At 35.0% G+C, this 12,266-nt stretch overlaps 2 protein-coding genes across 2 annotated transcripts; both read left to right on the plus strand.

The window, feature by feature from the left end:
* The first annotated feature begins 4,553 nt into the window (after positions 1-4,553).
* On the plus strand, positions 4,554-9,171 carry AME3 (Protein kinase superfamily protein). Its single transcript, XM_081626816.1, has 12 exons — positions 4,554-4,824; positions 4,960-5,077; positions 6,247-6,273; positions 6,360-6,513; positions 6,669-6,717; positions 7,102-7,216; positions 7,370-7,461; positions 7,554-7,701; positions 8,153-8,217; positions 8,314-8,411; positions 8,599-8,704; positions 8,798-9,171. The coding sequence occupies exons 1-12, from the start codon at positions 4,741-4,743 to the stop codon at positions 8,936-8,938; spliced, it is 1,197 nt and encodes a 398-aa protein (XP_081482942.1). The 5' UTR covers positions 4,554-4,740; the 3' UTR covers positions 8,939-9,171.
* Positions 9,172-10,273: 1,102 nt separating this feature from the next.
* LOC145566514 (protein PSK SIMULATOR 1-like) lies at positions 10,274-11,728 on the plus strand. The gene has a single exon (XM_081625910.1). The coding sequence runs from the start codon at positions 10,274-10,276 to the stop codon at positions 11,726-11,728; it is 1,455 nt and encodes a 484-aa protein (XP_081482036.1).
* The last annotated feature ends 538 nt before the right edge of the window (positions 11,729-12,266 follow it).

Here is a 12,266-nt window from a genome sequence, read left to right on the forward strand (position 1 = left end):
GCGAAGGCAACTTCGAGCTTGACTAGGTATCTCTAAGTCTCGTGATGGAGGAATGTTGTATTTTGAAAAGGCAAGGCTTAGAAAGAGAGAGAAATAACAAGCATCTAGCTTTGAGAGAGAGAGAGAGAATAGAAAGATGATGATTGTTGATGATTGAAAACGGGGAAATACGACCCTATTTATAGAGAAAAACATCCGTAAACGATCAGAAAAGATCGAATTCCAATCGAAGTAAAACTACTCCCATCGCGACGCGACAAGGCTATCGCGACGCGATGGCGCTGTCACAATGTGAGAGGCATGTCGCAGTGTGATGGTGTTGCATGATAAAATTTTCCGTATAGAGTCCTTTTTCCAATATAATTGGGTTATGAGAGTCCATATTTCATCATTAAAATCAGATTAAAATTCTTTTTAAATACTTGTTTTATTTCAACTAAATTTCTTTATCTATAAAAATATAATTATTAATCATAATCTCTTTAGAACTTAAAATAACCTTCTAGACTATTCTAGAAAATTAAATTAAATTCCTAATGACTTGAGGAATGATAATTAATAGACCCTCCACTTGATCATTAGGTGACCCATAAAACTCATTTAGGATCCAATTTAGTGTTTGAGCCATAATTTCCTCATTATTCATCAGAATTGGGCTTATTATTATCGTTGGAAAGCTCTTTTCGATTCCCATCCAACTACACAATTATTGGACCCATATAATGGACCAAATTAAATAGGAATGGACATTATTTATAAATAGTGTACGAAAAGAAAGATTTTCGAAAACAGAAAGAAGTATTTTTATTAAAAACAGAGTCATCACGAGACTCTTTCACAATTCACTTTGTTCAATAATCAAATGATGTGAAAAGCACTCATCACTGGGTTTAGTTTCTAGGGAGACACAGTTTGGTGTCTACACACTTGATTGTGTTTCCCTAAAAACCAAACCTAGTGATGATTACCTTTCACGTCATTGAATATCGAATAGAGTGAAATATTGAAGATTCCCGTGATTTCTTCTGTTTTCTAATAAAAAATAATTCATTTTTATTTTCGAAAATCATTCATTTCGTATCTCATTTGTGAAAAACGTCCAATCTAGTTTATTTTAGTCCATGATATGGGTCCAATAATTTTGTGGTTGGATGGGATTTGAAAAGACCTTTCCAACGATATATTATAAGCTCAATTTTAAGTTATAACGAGGAAGTTATGGCCAAAATACTAAAATGGGTCCTGAATGAGTTTTATGGGCGGCCCAATGATCATGTGGAGGGTCCATTAATTTTAATTGTATCCCTAAAGTCATTAGGATTCCTCCTAGTCTTCTAGAATCTTCTGGAAGGTTATTTTAAGTTCTAAAAGGATTAAGATTATTAATTATGATTATATTTGGTTTTGAAAAGATAAAGAATTCTAATTGGAATAAAACAAGTATTTAAAAAGGTTAAATCCGGTTTGAATAAAGATAAGTACAGACTCTAAGTAACCTAATTTGATTAGGAGAAGGACTCCGTATGGGACTTTTATCGTACAGCAACCATCGCGCCTCGATGGGCTTATCGCCATGCGATGGAGCTATCGCATCGCGATGCTCCTGTCGCGTCGCAATGGAGCTAGTTTTACTCCGAGTCTGATTCTGACTCTTTTCTATCGTATACGGTCAATTTTTCTCTATAAATAGTAGGGCTGGAAAAAGATTACCCGACCCGAACCCAACCCGAAATAAATGGATTTTGAGTGAGATTTTCAACCCGTTTATGTAATTGGAGCAACACGAACCCGACCTGAAGTTAAACAGGTCGGGTTTAGGTTGGAAATCCTAACCCGAAACCAACCTGCCTAAACCCGTTTAATTAATTGGGTCGGTTACAGGTAAGGTCAACTCGAACCCAACCCGCATAACTTAAATTAGACCCCAATTTTTAAATATGGGCCAAGCCCAAACTATCAATTCTAATGGCTAAAAGCCTAACATGTTGAACCCTAAAACAAAACTCCAATCACCTACCTTACTGCACGCCGCTTTATTTCATTCTCAATTTCTCATTTTCTTTCACTCCTTCTCTCTCCTCTCTCTTCTCACTTTTGTTTTCAATTTTTCCATTAAAATTGCTAATTCAAACTCATTAATCTTCATATCAAGGTAATTTACTTATATATCTCATTCTCTTTACTTAATTTTGTTGTGTTTTAATCTGATTTAATTATGTACTTAATATTTATATTGCTCTAATATTTCTTCAATCATTGCATGCGTTTTGTTTTAGCTTTTTTTGAGTTTATTTCATTCTCTGATCTTTACTTAATTTTGTTGTATTTTATGCGTTTTGTTTAGTTTCTGCAATTAGAAGATCTATGTGGAAAAATTATGGGGAGGAAGGTGAATAATTAAGTCGCCGATACACCGGAGAATGCACCTCAAGTCTAGCAGCACTGCAGCAGCCATGGGCAATCAAACCTGTTTTGAGTTTATCCTAGCTTAATTCTTTGTCTGCCACCTATTTAGAACTATTGGAAGTATTTTGGACATTTTCCTTCTTTTTATTGTTGTATGAACAGATCAACTATGCAGCAGCATTCTACCTTGAATATGCTTTGATATTGAAGTGGAAATATGTTTGCTAATGTTGATTACGCTTAAATATTCACAAGATTTAAATGTTTGCAGAATTTAACAAATTACAAGTTTATTATTATTATTTTAAAAAAAAAAAAAAAACAGGCCAAGTCAGTTTGGGTTCAGGTCAACCCATTTAAGACCAGGTCAGGTTCAGGTTGAATTTGTTGACCTGTTTAAGTAAACAGGTTGGGTTCAGGTTGGGGGATCCTGACCTGTTTATGTAAACAGGTCAACCTAAACCCGACCCGACCTGTCTGCCAGCAATAATAAATAGGGCTTTTTCCTTCGTTTTTAAATCATCAACAATCATCTATTCTTTCTTTCTCTCTCTAAGCTAAAGCTTATTCTTTCTCTATTCTCTTTCTAAGCCTAGCGTTTTTAAAATACATCATTCCTCATTCACGAATATCGTATACACCTAGCCAAGCTCGAAATTGCCTTAGACTTGGACGTGAAAGGTTGATAGTCATGAGGGTTTGGTCCCAAATCTCTATTTCAATTCTTTGATTAGATTTACTGTTTAATATTTATATTGAAGTTACTAACGTGTGTATTGTTTTGATAGAAAAAGGTACGAGGCTTCAAAGTGAGTAATTTAATTGCTCCATTTCTGTAGAAATCATGCTTAGATTGTTTTATTAATTCCTAGTGTCATGTTAGAATGCCTTTATTGCTTTCTAGTATCATGTTAGGATTAAAGCTTTGATTTTTTATTGCTTAGTGACATGTTAGGATTTGTTATTAATCATGTTAGTATTATGCCTAGGGTCTTGCTAATATTATTATGCTTTGATGAGATTGATATTATGATGATGATGATTTGTTGTATCAATATTATTATGTTGCTTGATATATTATTATTGTTGCTTGATCACGCTCTCTCTTGCAGGTTTAAAGGGAATTTGTACTCGTAATCACACTTAATAAGATAATTAATAATTTGATTTTAGGCTAATATGATTTTAATTTAAGTGATCGCCAATAATAAATTTGTTTGTGTATTAATTTCAACCAACATAGATTAAACAAGTTTAGGATTAATATATTAATTTTATGTTGATTGAAAAGCGCACATGAATATGAGAAGAACAAAGTAGAGACCTATTTAGGGCAGGTTCAATCTCTTTTAGGTTGGATTTATACCTTCATCCCCGAATATCCAGTCATGGTTCAGGACCACTATGGAGTTAGCGATTTCTGTGATCGTGAATGGTTTACAAGTTCCTAAAACTTGTTGGCGACTCTTTTACTCTAACTTTCTTCCCTTTGGACGCCACCATGCTTAAGTGCATGATCACAGTGGGGCTTAAGTGTGGGATGCTTGAAATATTCCCTACAACACCAAAGAGTGAAGCACCATTTATAACGTTAGGTGCTCACTATAAATTTTGCCAGCCTGAAAGTTTCTATCAACCAACCATGGTTGACGTTAAGAAGAAAGGTAAAGCAAAGGTTGAAAGGTGAGTAAATTAAAGGCAAAAGGGTGGTAATGTTGAGAAGTTAAAACCTCTTTTGTTTAGAGCCTGACTTGATTATCATAATGCTACTTGACATCTAAAAATGACACTAGGTTGAACTGTCATGTGACATACTGACATGTCATAGTGGCACATAAGCTTGACCACTTGAGTCATCTCAAAGTCACTTTTATAGATTTTCACCACTACATGACAAATACTGAGTAGGCTTAGCTATCGACTAGGTTTTACTTGTCTCATGGCAAAAACCCACAACCATCTCTACCACCAACATCGACACAATATTGACTTTAACCAAAATCCAAACCAGACAATACTCGTTGCAAAACCAACTCCAATAATTGGAGTCTTAGGATGTCAATTCGGGTACTTGGGTGAGATTGGATCAAAGACTGACTTTTTTTTTTTTTTTTTTTTTTTTTTTTTGAAATTCATGCTAAATTATTTGGTTCATACGACTTGCAATCTAAATCTTCTTTTATCCAATCGATTCGTCAGTTTTTAACACCTCTACTTAGACACTATAAAGACGGGGTTTGATCAATAATAAACTTCAAATCCAACCCCGACCAGCCCATTTTCACGAAACTTTTGCCACACATTAGTAGGGAGAGAAAGGGAGAAGAAGATACTATGGCGACGGTGGGAACGGAGACGAGGCAACCCAGGAAACGACGTCGTATAGTCTGGGACGTTGCCCCTAATGACATTATTCAGGTACTATTGACGCTCCTCTTTTTTTGAATTTTAGGGTTTAGTTTTCAATTTTTCCCCAAATTATATGATTTCTGATTATTTTAGATACCCTTGAATCAAATTTAAATTTGATATTTTTCTGGGGAAAATTTACAGGAATATCAGCCAATTGCCGAAAATAATTTAGTGGAAAGATATGTAACGCCGCCTACAAGACAAGATGATCGTGAAGGGCATTATGTTTTTTCTGTCGGCGAGAATTTGACTCCAAGATGTAAGCTTTTTTCTACAATTTTGTTTATTTTTTGGGTTTATTTTTAAATATAAAAATTGTGAAATTTTTGTAGAATTTTTCACTCCATTTTACAAATGATTTCATGTTGTGTGCTCCAATGCTCCATGACAGGAATTCTTGAATAATTTGATTTTTTTTTTTAATGTTATTGAAGTTGATTTTGGTGTTGTCGATTGTTAGTGGAGTTAAATGAGCCATAATTGACAGTAGTTGAGCTTTGAGTGTGGGGTGGACTGAATTTGAATGGATTATTAGTAATTTTCTCGTGATTTTTTTTTTTTTTTTTTTTTTTTTTTTTTTTTTTTTTTTTTTTTTTTGTGAATTTGTAAGTAGTTAAACTTCTTGAATTGAGATTTTTAATTTTTTTATGTATGGCAATGCTTCTGTTAGTGAGGGATCGGGCACCCTCTAATGTAGGTGGCTCATTCCAGGCTATGGAAATGATAATGCTTATTATAACTTAAGTTGATTTTGATCATAGCTCTGGAAGTGAACTTGAAAGAACAAATTCCCTTCCCAATATTAAATAAATAAATGAATAAAAAAAAGAAAAAAAAATCACACAAATGAAGCTAAGTGGATTAAGTTAATAAGGTGTTGTTTCTTTCAGTTAAGGTGGTGAAGTATGACTTGAGAAATATCAGGGAGTGTTTGGTTCAGCTCATCAGGCGTTGTTAATAAATAATAAGTGGAACTTGATAGAAACAGGAATGCCCCCTGTTCTGCCCCCAAAAAATGGTTGTCAAAGAGTGGGGAGTATGTTCATCTTGCCTATTATTTTAGATTATGATGTAAGCTGGATTTCTGGCTCTTCTCTGTGATAAAGTACCCACGAGGCCATAACTGGTGCTGCCTCTTACATATAAGGTGGTGAATTATGTCTTGAGAAATGTTAGGCAGTATTTGATTAAATTGAGCAGGCACTGCCGCACTGTGATTTGAACAAATTAAGGGAAAGCGGGATAGGAACAATAGTTTTACTAAAGGGTATGGGAAACATGATGTAAATGATCTCTAACAACTCATTCCTTCATTTTTTTTCTACGCTTGATACGATGCCATATACGTTATGTTGTATTATTGCTGCTTTAACTGTCAATTTCTTCAGACTCTGACGTAAATTTGGGTCTATGTCAATTGCTTTACAGATAAAATTCTTAGCAAGATGGGTGAAGGTTAGCTGTCAAATGTTCAAGTGCCTCTCAGATGTTCCATTTTATGATTCTGCTTGTGTCATCTTAGCAAGCTGCTCGTACTGTAGGCACATTTGGACGAGTTTTGGAATGTCTGGATAACCAAACACAGGAGCATGTTGCAATCAAAGTAGTTCGAAGCAATTCAAGGTATCGCGGTGCTGCAATGATTGAAATTGATGTGCTTCGTCATCTTGCTGAACATGATAAAATTGGATCTCAGTACGTACTTCTGGCCTCTTGAAGCAATTTTTTTTATTCTCTGGAGCTGTAAATTGACAAAGCAGTTATGTAGCTGCCTTAAAGTAGGAAATTCGACACTTTGCTGCAGTCACATGGATGCTCTCTTCTTACAACTTGTTACTTTCTGGATGCAGTTGTGTTGAAATAAGGAGTTGGTTCGACTATCGTAATCATGTCTGCATTGTAAGTCATCCACTTTTCTTAAGCTGTGCTTTTACCTTTTTTTCCTTTTTCTTGTCAGGTTAACATACAGAGGGTCTGTTAAATCGTGTATCTGTGAGGAAGATGCTGATATTACTTCTATGTGGATATACTGTTAATTGATTCCAACATTAGATGGCATTGAATTCTAGATTAATTTTGGATTTGCTTATCAGTATTGTTTTTCTGACTTCGTGTAGACTTGTGTTTCTTCAGTGCTTTCCCTTGAAGCTGCACCTTGATTTTACTTTCTGGCTCTATGTGTCATGATTGTTGTACTATGTATTACTTTGCTAATAGCTGATAAGATTGCTTACAACTTAATGGAAACACCCCCTTTTGGATGCATTTTGATGGTGTTGTCAGGTGTTTGAGAAGCTTGGACCAAGTTTATATGATACCCTAAAGAGGAATAAACACCGCCCTTTCCCTGTTGACCTTGTTCGAGAATTTGGACGTCAGCTTTTGGAATCTGTATCATGTGTGTGGATTATTCTTAGCTACCTTCTTGCAATATATACTTCACCCCAAATTACTTGACTACACTTCTCCTGTTTTGTTTTGTCCAGGAGCCTTGGTCATTTAATTTTCATCTTTGTTAATTTTGTTTGCAATGCTCTATCATATGTGACAGATATGCATGAGTTGAACTACATCCATACAGATCTGAAGCCAGAAAACATACTTCTAGTCTCTTCTGAGTGTGTGAAGATACCCAACTGGGAGGTATTTGGCCCTTTTATGATTGATAAATGGTGCCATTGTAGATTGTGGTTGCCCTTAGTGTCAATACTAAAACAATAATTGTCATGGTACAGAAAATGCCTGCAGGCGAAATGCATTTTAGCTGCATGCCAAAGTCAAGTGACATTAAGCTTATTGATTTTGGTAGCACTGTATATGATAATCCAAATCATAGCTCCACTGTTTCCACCAGACATTACAGAGCACCTGAAGTTATCCTAGGTAACTAGTTACTTTCTGGGAAAATGAAAGTTGAATTTGTGATGGTTATTTACCTTACTGTTTATATCATTTTAGTTCTAGCCACAGTTCACCCACATCTTTCTCTTCTTCTTGTGCTTTTTGAGAAGTATAGTTTTGATCTTTTTTTTAGTTTATGGGGAGAAGGGGTGGAGGGGTTCACATTTATTGGCTATATAGTTCGGTGTGAGAACCATGAGCTTACTGTTGGTTTGTTGTTGATTGTCATAGCTAGATAGTTCATTCATACTGATAGTTAAGGGTTGAGGTGGTGGCTTGTATCTTAAGTGTTGTTTCAAAGCTCATTAACCCTTACACTGCAGAATGCAGTTGCCTGGATGATGCAGAAATTGTGTGAAAATGTTTGTGTATTTGTGGCCTTGGAAAACTTGTTGCTTTGTTTATATGATCTTATGCTTTTGCATTCTTGCAGGTCTAGGCTGGAGCTATCCATGTGATTTATGGGGTGTTGGCTGTATACTTGTTGAACTTTGTTCTGTGAGTCCACCTTCCTTTCGTTGGTCAAAAATGCTGCATCTATGGGCCATGGTCCTTGTCAGTGGAGATGATTTGACTCTCTTGATTGTGTTTCAGGGTAAAGCACTTTTTCAAACTCATGAAAACCTAGAGCATCTAGCAATGATGGAGAGGGTGTTATATCCTTTCCCGCAACATATGATACAAAAAGCCACGTGAGTATCATTATATTCTGACTGTACTGTTGACTCTCTTGTTTAATACGAAGTATATATTTATGATATTTTTTTAGAAGCCTGTCCCTGACCATGATAATGAGGATGATCCAGGATGATTGAATTGTTGTTGTTCATGTTACACTTTCATTTTGCTCCTCATTGTCGGTTCCTTTCATCATTGCAGCCGGGGTGCTGATGTATATTTTAGACAAGGATCTCGTCTGAACTGGCCTGAAGGAGCAGTATCAAGGGAGAGCATCAAAGCTGTACAGAAGCTTGAGCGTGTGAAGGTTTGGATCATTTTGGCATCTTGTAGAGTTACGATCAGGATTTTTTAGAGTGTTGGATTGTCTAATTTTGCTGGTCCTGATTGTTGATTGTAGGATCTCATATCTCGGCATGTAAATAGATCGATTTCTTGTGTCTTCATTGACCTGCTGTACAAGCTGTTGAGATTTGATCCATCAGAACGGCTTACTGCCAGAGCAGCACTTAATCATCCATTTTTTAAGAAGAAAGCTTAAACTTAAAAGGACGTGTTTTTGTCTTGTGAGTTTGAAAGTCGCTATTCGGGAAGCATAAGCTTCAAGCTGTGAGGATTCCCTTTGCCATGTCTGCTTCAAGATTAGAATTGGCAGCTGCCTTATGGATACAAATGTTTGTAGGCTGAGAAAGTTAACTGCAACAGTTGTGTATATAGAAGCACTGAAACAAAATTACATACTACGTATATGTGCAGATTTCTATTTAATCTTTCCGATTGTTTAGAATACCACTGAGGTAAATCACGGTAATGCTGCCTAAAAGGTTAACACAAACAGCTATGAGAGTATGAGCTATGTTACTTCCCAAACTGTTGAGAGTTGCAGGGAATGCAACAATTCAATCAATGGTAATGCTATATGTAAACTTAAGGGCTAAAATAAGCATTAAATAACTTTTCTTATTTGGTAATTCCCTTTCCCTTTTTTTTTTTTTTTTTTTTTTTTTTTTTTTTTTTTTTTTTTTTTGTTTAGCACTCTTCTAAAATGAAAATGTCACAATAAACACACTATAAAATGAAGGTTTTTATAATGAAAATTATATTATTACCTTTTTTTAAAGTTAATGGCCTATTTGATTATACTTCTAACAATCTCTTAACCTTATTTTATGTGTATTATCTTATGCGAGTTTCACTTTTTTAAAATATCGTGATAAAGTGTGTGTTGCAATTATAAAAAAGAGAGGAAGTATTAGTTGAAATATGCATGAAAAAGTCGCGTGCAAATAAGAAATATATAAAGCATAAAAATAGTAGTACTAAAATAAAACAAATAAAATCATATCTTATAGGTGAAGAAACTCAATTGCTACTTTTTCATATGGATATGAATGTATTGTAATTTTTTTAATATGATGAAATTAACCAACCACATACTTGTGGATTTATACAAGTGCATAATCAATGAGAAGAGAATAACCACTAGATGAGCAAATGACAAGTACCTCACATTCTAACAAGATTATTGGCGGTATATGTGCCAAAAGAAAAAAAAAAAAAAAAAAAAAAAAGAAATCCCCTAAAATTTCGAGTAAATGACTGAAATTATTAACTAATAATATATCTCCTATTGAATTATGGAATATTTGGTCAATCTTACTTATCTCTTTTGGCTTCGACATACACAGCCTGTTATGCCTACATAATTTCCATCACCTCTAAACACATTTCACTTTTGAAAATGCAACTTGCAAAATACCGCATTCATTTATCAACCATGAAAATTATTTGACATCAATCCAGCATATCAATTATTTTATCTTATCTCCTATGCTTTACCTTATTACAATTGCGCTTTAGATATTTGCCAGCAGGAATGTTAGGCACTTTGGGCACCATACCTTGGCTCTCAGAACGCCATAGACGCATGAAATCTAATCCGAGTCATTACAGCAATAGTCATTGGATATTTTGTCCCGAGAAGCCTGACATATTAGGAATTCTTGCTTTTGACACAGCTAAGTCAATGTCTCGTCTAGTCTCTCTTTACAAATCACTTTCGGATGCCGAGATATTTCGTTTAAGAAAAGAAGTCATCCGAGAACAGGGTATCACATATTTTATCTCGGGGGATGAGGGATTTCTATTGACACTTGCTTGTGCCGAACGACTAGAGGACTTGGATCAAGCTGCTAATGTTGTGTCACGCCTAGGCCAAAAGTGTACAGATTATGGTTTAATTCGCTTTTTACATGTATACAAGGATCTTAAGAATGGGCATTTGGATATACACAAGCTAAATAATTACGGGTCAAGAGAGATGGAAAAGTCGATTGAAAAAATGGAAAAGTTAATATCATTGACAGGTGAAATATATGGAGAGCTTGAAGAATTAACACATATGGAGGCATCAGAAAAGAAATTAAATGATTGGAAAAATAATTATAGCACCCACAACACAAACTATGATCTCTTTGATAATAAAATTTGTAATCAAAGGAAACTTATACGTCATCTGAAGGAAGTTTCACTATGGAATTATTCATACGACAAGGTTGTTGGAATCATGGCGAAAATGGTATGTGTACTTTATGCTCAAATTTGTATGCTTTTTCGGCCTTACATTTCCATATTACAACAAAACAAAACCATTAACAAAAGGTTATTTAGTGATTCAACACCAAAAAATACAATGTCAGGTCCGATTCATATAAATCCATGCCCGAAAAAGGTACCTCTTATGCGGTTCTTAAGTAGTGATAGCAACGTTTTTGTCAAGGAGGATGTGATGTTACGCCTTGCGATCAGGCAATACAACTTTCACCTCATTAACAACAACAACAAAGTGTTCCAGGCAGCCCCTCCCTCAACTGTTGGTGGGTCTGGATTAGTTTCTAGGTATGCTAGTGTTGTATTATTGGCTGAAAGGTATTTTAACTCGGAATCCCTAATAGGAGACCAAGCGCGTGAAAGCATGTACAACATGTTTCCTTCTAGCCTAAAGATGTATGTGAGGTCAAAACTTAAGGTTGCTTGGAGGGAGATTGAGAATAATATTTACGATGGTGACGCATTGGCTGAAGGATGGAGGAAGGCAGTGGGCGACATACTAGAGTGGCTTGTTCCGGTGGCTGAGAAAACGATTATATGGCAAGCCGAGAGGAATATGGAGAAGCAAAAATTCGATTCAAAGCCTACTGTGCTTTTGTTGCAAACTTTGCATTATGCAGATTTGGAGAAAACGGAGGCAACTCTTGCAGAGGTATTGGTTGGGCTAAGTTTTATATACATGTATGAAAATCGAAGAATCTCTTGCATGGATACTTCATAAATATATGATAAAAATTTTCTCTATTAGCCAATATACAACTTCAAATGAGCCTAAGATTAAATACTAGTACAATTTATTATCTTCAAGAATGTTAAGCGATCATACTTATGTTAGGAAAGTGACGGTTAGCTAAGGGGGGTGTATATGGTAATTTTGTAGTGATTTCATGCATATTGTTAGTCCAACAGCTATGCACTATTATGTATGGTCAAATTTTTATTGGCCAATAACATCGCTTACAACATTATATTAGTTTAGATTTTTATTTAAAGACCTAATTCTTGCTGCATTAATTATTAGTCTTACTACTATTTTTTGAGTAAAGCTACACATACAACTGTATGTGGGCCAAGTATACAACACCAATTTTTTGGTATTTGGCGCAATGTAGTACTAATAGCTGGGATTTATTGTTGGCGAATTTTATTGGCGTTATAAGTTACCAAAAAAATATATTACATTACAGTCGTTATCAAATAAATATATTTTGTTACCAATAAATATAAATTTCTTACTATATGTAATGACGTCCTAGTCA

This window comes from Chenopodium album, chromosome 11 (genome assembly GCF_948465745.1).
Source record: "Chenopodium album chromosome 11, dcCheAlbu1.1, whole genome shotgun sequence".
In the NCBI taxonomy this organism is placed as follows: Eukaryota; Viridiplantae; Streptophyta; class Magnoliopsida; order Caryophyllales; family Amaranthaceae; genus Chenopodium; species Chenopodium album.

Coding starts and splice junctions, on each gene's coding strand:
- AME3 (XM_081626816.1), top strand. CDS start 4,741: ATGGCGACGGTGGGAACGGAGACGAGGCAACCCAGGAAACGACGTCGT. Junction 7,462..7,553: donor TGAAGATACCCAACTGGGAG/GTATTTGGCCCT, acceptor GTCATGGTACAG/AAAATGCCTGCAGGCGAAAT. Junction 8,412..8,598: donor CATATGATACAAAAAGCCAC/GTGAGTATCATT, acceptor TCATCATTGCAG/CCGGGGTGCTGATGTATATT.
- LOC145566514 (XM_081625910.1), top strand. CDS start 10,274: ATGTTAGGCACTTTGGGCACCATACCTTGGCTCTCAGAACGCCATAGA.